At 40.9% G+C, this 13,250-nt stretch overlaps 1 protein-coding gene across 1 annotated transcript in view; it reads left to right on the top strand.

The window, feature by feature from the left end:
• Positions 1–13,250, top strand: part of LOC124795761 (outer dense fiber protein 3-like) — a 94,646-nt gene that overhangs the window by 45,392 nt on the left and 36,004 nt on the right. Inside the window, exon 2 of the mRNA XM_047259844.1 lies at positions 3,493–3,813. Coding sequence (XP_047115800.1) covers positions 3,493–3,813 — 321 coding nt within the window. The remainder of the gene's footprint in view (positions 1–3,492; positions 3,814–13,250) is intronic.

Below are 13,250 nucleotides of genomic sequence, written 5' to 3'. Positions count from 1 at the left end.
ACCTTCTTCAAACGTCGTTACAGCAAAGTTGATTTGAGGTATGTAGTGTTGAGATGTCTTGACGTCAGTAAGCAGCAAGTAAACAGCTCATAGCGCTGTAGTGCCTGCTTGACGGTCGCAGTACGTAACATGGAACGCTACCCAGGAAGAGAGGAGGAGGAGGAGGAGATTAGTGTTTAACGTCCCGTCGACAACGAGGTCATTAGAGACGGAGCACAAGCTCGGATTAGGGAAGGATGGGGAAGGAAATCGGCCGTGCCCTTTCGAAGGAACCATCCCGGCATTTGCCTGAAGTGATCTAGGGAAATCACGGAAAACCTAAACCAGGATGGTCGGACGCGGGATTGAACCGTCGTCCTCCCGAACAGGAAGAGAACTGAGAGACATGCACCCAACTAGACTCATTTCTCTAGGGCTACATGAACAGTGAAGTGTGTTCTGCCATTGTCGAGTCAGAAGAAGAATTGGTTACAAGAAATCTTGCAGCGGTCACACACAAACAGTACATGCATCACATTTTCTACTAAACACGCGACGCCCTCCTACGTCGATATTGGTTCTGATTTGAAGTTAATGGTGCTCATTTTGAACATTTATTGCAACACTAGCTGACAAACCGCGCGTTGCTCAGGTATTCGTTTTGCCAATTTTCTATTTGTAGTGTAATATCAAAAAATTTCATCTCCATCTATTAGTGAAAACACCTCTGAAATTATGAAACAATCGAACAAAGGTCCGGACAGTTTCGGTTCGCTGCGTGTAGCTGCTTCGCATGTGTACAACGCGATTTTGGAAACGTCTCTATGGCAACGCCTCTTCATTTTACGAGTAGCTCTATAGACTGGGCTATTGGTTTCGCCTACAACCGTTTGCGCTTCGCAGCTGAAAGTTAGCGAAAGATCTGCCAGGTGTCAGGAATTTCCTTAAGTTGATTCAACTTTAGGAGTACCTTAGAAGTAAAGAATAAATGTATTAAAACTTCATGCATGATGCGGAATTTTTTCACGCAGCTCTGTGTATATGACGTCACATCTCTTGAATTATTTTTGGGTAGGTGCATTCAGCACCATGTGGATACTGGCTGTGAAATACGTTGCGAATAGAGCTAGTAGCAAAGAAGTAATGAATTTCAATGTCACGCATAATGTGACAGTTTTTCACACATCTCAGGGGGGGGGGGGAGGGGCATGATTTCGACATAGTATCTGCTCAACTATGTGTGGCAGCAGGATATAATTTTGTGGTGCATTTAGCGGCATATGTGGATAACATCTGCGAAATTTATTGCTAATATAGTTCGTAGCACAGGAATAACATATTTAAACGTCATGCATGATGCGGAAGTTTTTCACGTATCTCATTGTTTATGAGCTCACATCGCCTAAGCTATGATAGGTAGGCTTTTCTTAGTCCAACAACGATTGTTTGTACCAAATCGTTTATATAGATAAGGACCAGGAAAGGGCCTATAACAAAACCTTGGTGAACGCCTGAAATCACTTCTGTTTTACTCGATGACTTTACGTCAGTTACTACGAACTGTGACCTCTCTGACAGGAAATCACAAATCCAGTCACATAACTGAGACGATATTCCATAAGGACGCAATTTCACTACGAGCCGCTTGTGCGGTACAGTGTCAAAAGCCTTCCGGAAATCCAGAAATACGGAATCAATCTGAAATCCCTTGTCAATAGCACTCAAGACTCCATGCTAATAAAGAGCTAGTTGTGTTTCACAAGGACGATGTTTTCTAAATCCATGTTGACTGTGTGTCGATATACCGTTTTCTTCTAGGTGATTCATAATGTTCGAACACAATATGTGTTCCAGAATCCTGCTGCATATCGACGTTAATGATATGGGCCTGTAATTTAGTGGATTACTCCTACTAACTTTCTTGAATATTGGTGTGACCTGTGCAACATTCCAGTCTTTGGGTACGGATCTTCCGTCGAGCGAACGGTTGTTTATGATTGTTAAGTGTGGAGCTAATGCATCAGCATACTCTGAAAGGAACCTAATTGGTATACAGTCTGGACCAGAAGACTTGCTTTTATTAAGTGATTTAAGTCGCTTTACTACTCCGAGGATATTTACTTCTATGTTACTCACGGTGGCAGCTGTTCTTGATTCGAATTCTGGAATATTTACTACTTCTTCTTTCGTGGAGGCATTTCGGAAGGCCAAATGGGCGGTAGCTCACATACTCCCATAATATGTTTCATTGTATGCCGTATGTGTTGTTAGTGCACCCACACATTTGTCACTAGGTTAGGTTAGGTTATGTTAGGTTAGGTTAAAGTAACTATGACCGCTTACATCTTCCATGGCTACAAATTAAAACTCGATTGTGACTGGGAAAAAACGTAAACATGAATCCCAACAGATGATTGCTACAACTGATGAGAAGTAACATTGATACACTTAATACTGTTCATCGATAAATAACAATGTGGAATTTAGATTGCTACCTATAGGCCTATTCTAACGTGTGTGTTGTTTTCTGTGCACGTATCGTTACTCTTAAATGAAATACTCTGTACTAAAACATTGCTCCTTTTGTCTGCATTGTTAATAACCTATTTACAAACCCTCAAAAGGAATTTAAAATAAAATCAAGCCTTTTTGTAGATCCCCACGAGATTCCCCAGGTCGCGTCCATCGTTTCCATACACGGGACTACTCCAGAGTTCATCTTGGTCTCCGAGGACTGTGTATTAGATTCGATGTCACACTGCCTCTGCTCCCCTAAAAGGTTAAGTGCAGACTCTCATACCTTCCTGAGATAGAAACGCTCGAATTATTGTGTAGGTGAAAGGAGGGTGTCGACATAAGAGAGATATAAAACCTTGTTGACAAGGTGGCGGGATGCTACTTCATCAAGACGTGGGAGTCTGCACTCCGCCTGCGATGAGAGCAGAGGTGGTGTGTGGTCGAGAGCAGAGGCAGTGTGTGGTAGTATCTCACACAGACCTCGAGATCCCCACGAGATTCCCCAGGGTGCGTCCATCGTTTCCATCCACGAGACTATTCCAGAGTTCATCTTGGTCTCTGAGGACTGTGTATTAGATTCGATGTCACACTGCCCCTGCTTCCCAAACAGGTTAAGTGCAGACTCTCATACCTTCCTGAGATGGTATGAAACGCTCGAATCATGGTGTAGGTGTCATTTTTCTGAGAAAATGTTGTAAAGGAGGATGTCGACATAAGGCAGATATAAAACCTTTGACAAGGTGGCGGGAGGCTACTTCATCAAGACTTGGGAGTCTGCACTCCGCCTGCGACGAGAGCAGAGGCGGTGTGCGGTTGAATCTCACACAGACCGTCAACCCTCGAATCGCTTTCAGCGGCGGACACTCACGAGCCGCTGAGAGCGGACCCATTGCTGACTACTTTGTGGAAGGGGGAGGGGGGGGGGGCGATATATAAGCCTGTTAGATCCCTTTTATATTTCAGTAGCAGCTGACAGTCTTCGAATTATTGTGTCAGCCAAATACACCCACCCGGTTGCATATCCGAGAATTGGTTTCTCGGAGAGGAGACTGCCCTGCTTCCTGGGAAATGGAAAAACTATTAGTTTATTTGCAGGCCCCGGGCCGGCGGCGGTGAGGCTGCCGTCGACTGTGGGCTACGAGGGCCATGACCCCACCAAGTACCGCGCGCCCAACTACACGATGCGACCCAAGCCGCCCTTGGTCGATCGGCGAGTGAGGCCCGCGCCCAACCGCTACACCATCGAGAAGTACTACACGCGCTTCGGCAAGGATGGCACGCCCCAGTACACGGCCCGCTGGCCACTCGAGCCGCTCTGTAAGTACATATCCTTATTGCCGATATGTCGTCAGCTAACGTAGAAGTATATTGTAAACATTATTGAATCGGAATAGGTACTAGTAAAGAATTGGGCCTTAGTTTCCTATTTGGACCTCGAGACCCTGGCTTCGAGACTTGGTGAGGGCAATGTCCCCAACCTCGATTGATTGCTCGAGGAATCATTTCCAGACGATAGACTAGATTTCGTAAGTTAGTAATACAATATAATTAATTTGAAAAAGTGTGATTATAAATACTCGCTATAATATATGTGTGTGTGTATATGTATATATCTATAAACTCATTCAAAGCGACGGCAAGTCAACTAGTTGATGATTATTCTAATTTTTAATTATTTAGTTATTTATTGATTCATTTATTTAATTTATTATTATCTAAGGCAGGAAAACACCAAAGAGTTAATTTATTTAGAATTGTGATTACTATGTACTCATGCACAAAGAAAGTTAGCTGGCATTAATTACTATGGCTAGAAACATTATTTCGAAGCTCTTCAAATGACTCAGTATCTGATTTCAATTATTATTATGAATTTTTATAGAACCAAGTATTTGCTACTTGTACTTTAAGCTCAGTCTCCGTTGATCTCGTGGCTCCGTTCGCCTCAGCTCTCGTAGTTCACGGTCGGCTGTAAGAAAACTTATTCCCCCGGAGAGAAACAGCGGATCGCGTCAGTTGCGCTATGACAGGTCCGTAAAATGTTGCTAAAATGACCTAGCTCTTAATGTAGGTTCAATGCAGATCGTGGGTGAAATTGAGCATTCAATGACTTAACCGTATAAGCAGGTTCCGTACAGGAGTTACTTCAGGAACAAAATCACAGTCTCCGACATTTCATATCCACATAATTGAATATATGGAAAAGGAAATAAAGTCAATTTGTACCTTTAAATAACTTGAAATGTATTCAGAAAATCATATAACTGTTTTCTTGAAAGACTTCTTTCATTACAATCTCCTTATATTTAATGAAAATGCTTTAAACGGAAAACCATCCTTAATGGCTGCCAATACTGGTTTTCTCTTCTAAAATTCATAAAACGTCTGTGCTAGTTAATGTCTAGATCAGCAAAAATCTTTCGTTCATCCTGTTATCACTCGCATCGACTTTTTCACAAACAAACACAACAGTCAAAGGTGTTATACATTCTCGCAGTTGTAAAAATTATTGCGGATTTCAGCTGAATATGGTAGTTCATTCGTACAGCCGTTTTTATTTTCTGGTACATCTTATCGCAAAACACGTCACAATTCCCACCCAGTCGGCACCAACGAGACATGTGGGCCCAGCAACGGGCTTGTGACGTCACTCTAGTCGGCTTACAGCCGGCTTCGTGCGGGACCCACGAGAAATCAATATTTAATTGAAAAGGTAGCCACTAAAAGCTTTAATTTTGTCGTGTGCTATTGAGAACTTGTATGCCTCTCAACACGTTGTCAAGAACTATTAAATTCGTTTGAAATACTTACTCGCTCCCCGCTGGAAACGGTCGCTGGCACTCGTTTAAGTTCTCTAAATGCCACGTGCAGTGGCATACGCGCCCCGACCTGACTTCCTCGTAGGCCTCGCACCAAGTGCTGATAGTTAAGGTGAGGAGCTGCAGTATCACATTCTGTAAAGGATTTCGCTTATCTACAAGTGTGCATGTGGACTATTTACTTTCCAAGTAATTATTTGGGATGCAGTTTGCAACCGGTAAAATATTCGCATTCACCATTCGTTCCTGTGTGTGCGTGTTGCAGTCTCCTCCTCCTCCTCCTCTTCCTCTTTGTCTCTCTCTCTTTCTCTCTCTCCCTCCTCTCCCTCTCTCTCTCTCTCCCTTTCTCTCTTTTTTCTCCCTGTCTCAGGTGACAGGCGTGGATCCGTCTTCTGAGAGTGAGACTTAGCGTAATATTGCTGCAACTATGCATTTTCATAAATTTCAGTAGCTGTTACAGTTACAATCTTATGTATGTTACAAGTATGGCATCTGTGCCACGTCTACAGTCGATATGTTGTATCTTCACAACGCAGTTCAAGTCAGCCTACATTTACAGTATCATAACGAAACTGTTGAGATCCCACCAGGATAGCTGAGCGCGATAATGCGGCGCTTCCGGGATTGAGGGAGGCGCGCCGACGAGGGCTAGTGAAACCTCCAGCCTAGATGTGGTTTTTAGGCGGTTCCCCACATTCAGCTAGGTGAATACCGATCTGGTTCCCATGCCCTGCATAAGACTCCCTCTCCGCAAACATTTAGAAAACTTATCACGCTTGAACATGAGGGTTACCCTAGACGCACGCAGATGGGATGCATAGATTCCGTTCCTTCCTTCAGAAGGAACATTCGACCACCAACTGGCACTAACATTGCTGTAGCTCATATAACAATGCCAACTACACTGAGAAACGAAAAAAGTATAACGAAAAAGGAGAAGAAGAAGAAGATGAAGAATATAGCTATTGAGCGTTGTACCTGTAATCTAGAATATATTACTACACGTAGAATAATTATCCATCCTTTTTTTTGTGCGCACAGCGCATTATCTAGCTGCTGACTTCGCCTGTCTTCTCTTCTCAGCAAATGAAAATGACCGTAACCTTAAGTCCTTACTTCATCCACGAGTGTGAGCAACTTGGTGTCTTTTACCGACGATGCAAATTTACCGTGTTTTATAGAGGGCACCATGTTGCTTTGATTGATCTATGTATTGAGTCCTCGCATTATCTACCTAACTGAATAAACTTTCTCGGTAAACGTCAATATTCAATCCTTTAGTCGAAGATTATTTTACACATTTTGCTCCAAGCGCTAAATTTTGCAAAAATGCTCTAAGCACTGAATTTTGCAAAAATATCTTAACATACTGAACTGAAATAGGTGCACATATTCGAGAAAAACAATGAAAATGTATGTGTTAATGTATAATATATTCACTATTCTGACCACTATTGATGACTGCAGTCTGAAGAAAAGCATAGAAAGGAGAAGCGTTTAAAATGATGCCATTGTACGTCACAAGCATCGTAATCACAAGAAACTTGCAAACAATTTAATGTGACAGATTGAAAAAATGGAAATTTATCATTTATGTTACATAAAATCGCAGTATGTTATAGTATTACTGCTCATCAATATGCAACTAAAGTATATGATCTATGATTCAGCCATTTTCATCCTAAAGAAGTGAAACATAAAAATCATTGTAATTTTACTGTCAGATGCGAAGAAACTGCACATGACAGTTGCAGTTTAATACATATGTACTTTGTAACGTCAGTAGCATTTGACAATCCAACAAATTATGATGCTTATTTTATAATCATGGTTCTACACGAGCGAGTGGAACTGAAAATAGAGGTTATACCAGGACGAAAGGTCAGTATTCAGGGATATGACAGGAACGATCATTTGATCCAGAAACGTGTAGTGAACGTGGGTTCTATAATGCGTACCTTAAGAGCTATGAGCATCCTGGATACTGTGAACTATTATCTCTTCTACTGCAGGCTCTTTGCTTTCCATTTTTAGGTAGGAGTAACATGGACAAAAACAATAAAAGTCTGTCTAGTATAGGGTGGGGCAACTAGAAGTGACCGGGACGAATGAATACGATTGGGCCTCACTCCGTGACGCTCACGCCACATGTATGCCCGTCACGTGATCCACACCAGTTCAGAGCGTAGTGCGCGCTGTTAGTGTGAGCGGAGCAGTCCAAAGGAGACGATGGTACTCACAATGGAGTAGCCTGTATTAGTTTGAAAAGTAACGTGACAACAAAGTTGTGGAAACGCTGTGGTCAGTTGTTTGTTGAGAAGTTTAATGGTATCAAAGTGCCAGCAAATTGTGCCATGCAATGCTTATTCTGATAATGGCTTCAGACAGGACATGTTTTGGACATGTCATAAAACATTCCGAAACGTACCCGCACATCAGAAAATGTGGCTGCAGTTCACCAGAAAATGCAGAGTCCTACCAAATCAAACCGACGCCTGCCGCTGGAGACCGGAATATCACATCGATCACGCAGAGGAATACGCGTACTCCAGCAGGTGCTCCTCAACACCTCCAACTTTGTGAGTGGCTGTTCACTGAGACAACAATGAATAGCTTGGTCGTGGACTGTTCTTTACATCAGATGAAGCCTGGTTTCACATGAGTCGTTATGTCAACTCATAAGAGTCACAGGTTCTGGGCAGCGGAGAATCCGCATAACTTCCACGAAACACCACTGCATAATGAGAAAGCTGGCATTTGGTGTGCAGAGTCTGCATGCCACATTATTGAACTCATCTTCTGTCATCAGACGCTGACTTCGCATTACATTGCCAACATTTTGAAACCATTTGTAGCAGCATCAACGGAGAAGAAAAAGACCTAAAGTTACTTCCAAGAGGATGGAACAACTACACATACAGCTGGCCGAACCCTGTAGCACACTTACACAATCTTAATGCCTTACTGAGTTGTTAGCAGAGGTTAGTCTGGTCGCGGCCCCAGCTGGCCTCCCAGGTCACCAGCCAGATGTTATGGACCATTGCTTTTCACAATATATATATAAATGACCGAGTAGATTGTGTCGGAAGTTCCATGCGGCTTTTCGCGGATGATGCTGTAGTATACAGAGAAGTTGCAGCATTAGAAAATTGCAGCGAAATGCAGGAAGATCTGCAGCGCATAGGCACTTGGTGCAGGGAGTGGCAATTGACCATTAACATACACAAATGTAATGTATTCCGAATACATAGAAAGAAGTATCCTTTATTGTATGATTATATGATAGCGGAACAAACACTGGTAGCAGTTACTTCTGTAAAATATCTGGGAGTATGCATACGGAACGATTTGAAGTAGAATGATCATATAAAATTAACTGTTGGTAAGGCGGGTGCCAGGTTGAGATTCTAACATTCTGCGTGGTGACTGTTTGTTCTATATCGTGTCTCCCTATCACTTTTGCGCAACGACGCTCTGAGCGTGTTTTTTAGGGAATTGACTAGTTTGAACCTGGGACCTGTTGCTGGTAAGGAGACGCCGGTCCACACATGACATGTAGAGTTCAGAAGAGTTCAGTGAGACTAGCGATGCTATAACCAAATACTTAATGATTTCAGTGTCAGCTCCACTGCACTCACTGTAAAAGAATCTTAATACTAACTAAATTTAGTGGAAGGGATTCAAGGCTTTCCTATTTTTAATTAGCTGGTAAAATAACGTCGAAAAAGCAGTTAAGTTTACCATTGGAAATTTTATTCTACTCACAAAACATTGTTTATAAATTGCACTATTGATAAAAGGAAATATTTTAATACAGGATGGTAAAAACCAACTGCGTTCAACAAAAATGTGAACGAATATTCCCTGAATGGGTTTCCAAGTTCTACAATGGATCTAAGGATGACCTATGCCATATCACATCTATAATCTAGGTTTAAATTAAGGTTCACAAAAGAGAAAACTATCAAAATGGTCTACAGTGACCCTCAATTATCTTTAATTACTTATCTAACTTGTCGTAAATTACAGTGGCTGATGTGGCTTCTCAATAATTATATAACAGAAAAATCATCGCGTTTCAGATTTTTACTTCAAGTGGCAAATGTGAACACCATGAGCTTTAATTGACGATCGACACTAGTATTACGCAAAAAGGGGGTGTAACAGATGAGACTTCTGCAGTTCTGAGTGAAGCTTTATGCGCTGTTATGCGGCATCGCGTGCGTTCATTACCTTGTCGGTGTTCGTCAGGGGGAGGCGGGCAGCACAGCTCCGCTCACCTCGGTGTCTCGGAAGCAACTCTCTCCTAACTTCTCCTTACTACAATTTACCGAAGTTGGTTTAAAAAAACTATCTGGCTGTGTTTTCATCTGACCAATCAGGGTCTCAATGTTAACCTTAAGCTCTGCCTACAAAATTCTGTCTATCCAATGAGAAACGTTATACTTTTCGTGGTGGGGCAATGTTTTTAAGGTTTGCAACATAACAGAGACGCGAAAAAGTCTCATGCTAAAACTTGCAGCTGGTGTGATCCTTTTACTGTTATCGTAAGATCTATACTGTTCTTCTGGAGGGCTCTATCTTTTAACATGGGCCTGACTTAACAGAGACGCGAAAAAGTCTCACGCTAAAACTTGCGGCCTGGGGTGGCCCTTTTTGTGTTATCGTAAGATCTATACTGTTCTTCTGGAGGGCTCTATCTTTTAACATGGGCTGGGGGGTGGTCCTGACGTAACAGAGACGCGAAAACGTCTCAGGCTAAAACTTTCGGCTGGGGTGGTCCTAGCGGTTAGCTGGCGACGTGGGTGTCCATCCCTTATCGCCTTCTAGCTTAACACAGTTCTGCTCTCGGCTTCTGTTCTCGTTTCTCCCCTTGGAACTGCGTCTGTCTCACAGTGGGAAGGTATGACATGCATTTAGGCATTCTTGTGTTAGTCTGTGGTATTCCATTTGCTCACTCGTTACTCGTATTACTTTGGTTAATTTAATGTCATGATTTATTCGGAGCTATGTGACATACTACTGGATTTGCTTATCATGTCAGGGTTTTCATGGAAGGTGTTGGATTTGCCTGACACCTTACATATCACCACCCTTCGAACTTAATTTTTGTACTAAAGTTAGGCAATGATTGAATCGTTGTGTAAGCCAGTCAAAAATTATTCCGTTATCTTAATTTTGTTGCCTACCATTCAGCCATGTTATTCTGTTCTATGCTAGTTTGTATTACTAATTTATATTTTTATATTCTTCCACATTTATCAAAAATGTGTTTGTACTGACAAGGGAAGAATATTTTTATTCTATTACAATTATTATTTTTTAATTATTTTCTTTCTTTATTTAATTGTGAAGTTTGTTTTATTAAGAAGTTTGTTATCGAAAGTGAGGAGTCTTTCACATCGATTTTCTTAGAAATATTTTTTTATAAATGTAGTAATTAAGTAAAATCTATTCCTAACACATTTTCTAAATATCATGTACAAGTAAAATGTTTTTGTTTCTAGACACTCATTTCAACATTGTTATACTAACAAATAAGAATTATTTCCAAGAATTGCTTTGACAAAGAAATATACATACACAAGTATTGAGATATTATCCTAACAAAGGGTACAAATGTTAAAAAAAGGGAAAACATCCAACAAGATAATTTTTTATTCATTGTTTTTATAAGGAGAAAATAAGTAAAATATAGATATTCTTTTATTTTTATAGGAAGAAAATAAGTGGCATATAGTTTTAGTGTTTATTGTGCCTTACTTTTGTTCTCTATATACTGTCCATTTCAGAACTAATGACTTATTTTTATCGATAGTCTATTTTTTACTTAAGTCCATAATCAATGACTGTTATTTTGTAGTTCATTAGCTGTCTGGTGTGCTTAACATATTTAGTTTTTCACACATTTCTTTTGCACAATTCCTACATCACATAATTTGATTTCACACATTCACACAATCCTATTAATGTTTAAGCATGAGGTTGGCGAATGTTTTTTGCACGAAGGTGATGGACTTGAGCGAGATGGATGTGGGCAAGTATTTGATGTACAGCTTCATTCGTTGTTCCTTGTTGGCTTTGCAACAGTGTGTTGCTGTTGTGGAGGTCCCATAATGGAATGGCGCTGTGAGTGCAGAATCTCGTGGTTTACTGGCTTTGTATGCGTGAAAGTCATCGTTATGTGTCGCTGAAGGCGGTCGTTTTTCGTTGTGATACTTCGCAGATGACTAGATTGCAATAGGATAGGGATTTGGGAAGGTATGTCGTCTATTCTTCACCCATCTTCTTTCTTGGTCTCAATCCTGCGAATCTTCAACTTCTGTTCTTCCCGCTTTTTCTCTGCTTCTTACTTGATTTTTGATTCTTCTCTGGGCAGGACACGGGAATATTTATTGATAACTAGTCGCTTTGAAGTTCTCCTCTTAGTAACAGTTTGATAAATTGTTTGGACGTGTCATTTTTACTTTGTGAAAGTTTTTTCAGTTTTGTACTGCAGCATGCTGTTTAATAGCAGTAGTGTGACTTCTACACATATTTTTTTGTCAATGGTGGCTTGCCCAAGCTGTCTTCTTGTCGGGCCATTTTTTGCTCGCTCTGCTGAGTCGGGGCGTCCGGCGTCCCAGGGTTTACGAGCGGTGAAAGTCCGGTGTTTGCTTGTCAGTCCCAAGACCCTCTTGGCTTTCCGTGTCCTGTCACAGCATGGTTCCCCTTAGCGGGCAGATATACTGTTCACTTCCAATACAAGGGCCTTCTGTTGGTCTCGCTGTCCTTTCCCTTCTCTCAACGCTTCTGCCTTGCAGGAATCGTGTCCTGATAATTACATCCTTTCCTCTCTTGATACTTCTCGCGTTGCAACTTGTGGGTTGTTGCATCTCATCCTTGCTGGAGTTTTTACAATGGTTCTTACAAAAAGTTTTACTTATAATCATCTAACATGTGTCTAGTACCTACATTGTTTTACGCCTTCTTAAAAGCTTTACAAATTTCGGCACCCTTTCCGTGTTACAATTCTAAGATATCTTGAGTTTTAACGTCTACAAGAATCCTCAAATTCGTTTTTTATTTTTGTGTAGTGTCGTGGTGTATAGCATTTTAGTATTTCATGCTGTTAGACTCTACACTTTATCCCTTCACCTTAATCTATGGTAGTATTGGTGTTATTTTTGTTTTTGTTTTTATTGAAACTACTTTCTTTTTCCCACCTTCCTCTCTCTTCATTCTTCTTTCTCCTGACGATCTTATCTGCAACATAATCTTGAAATATTGTGCTGATTATTTACCAGTAATAAAATTAATCTTCAAACTTGTACTGAAAGTGTTTAATACTGCCAGTCTTAGGTAAAAATACCTCTGCTTTATTTCGTAAAATCCCTCTAATTCTCTTTTACTGTGTTCCGAAATACCTTGAACTTCTTGCAGTTTTTCGTCGATTTCTTTATGGACTTCTAACATGAGTTGAGGCAATTCCCCCTTTTGTGCATACCATTCTAATTCTTCATCCTCTTTATCTTGTGTCATTCTTAATTGTTTGTTTATAACTGGTATTTTTTCTAATTTTAGCTTTTTCTCAAAAAGAAATGTGACATTCCCGAATGTTACGCTACCTTTCCCCATATCTATTATCGCTTGTCTCTCATTTAAAAAATCTGCACCTATAATCAAATCTACAGTTAGTTTAGGTATAATCACGAAGTTGGCTTCGATCTTTTGACCTTGACACGAAAGAGTTAACCTTGTTTGTCTCGTAACTTCCGCAGCATTGTTTCTAATAGGACCTCTTACTTCAATCTTACTGGCAATTCCTCATTGGCATTACACTGCATGAATAAATTTTCTGAGATCGCAGTCAGTTCACTTCCGCTATCAATTACAATATTGATTGGGATATGTTTTACCATGGCCTTCACAACTGGTTGAATTTGAAAGGGTTGG

Source organism: Schistocerca piceifrons, chromosome 4, assembly GCF_021461385.2.
Source record: "Schistocerca piceifrons isolate TAMUIC-IGC-003096 chromosome 4, iqSchPice1.1, whole genome shotgun sequence".
Classification (NCBI taxonomy): Eukaryota; Metazoa; Arthropoda; class Insecta; order Orthoptera; family Acrididae; genus Schistocerca; species Schistocerca piceifrons.
Note: the sequence above shows the minus strand (reverse complement) of the source record. Positions and strands in the feature narration are given on the sequence as shown.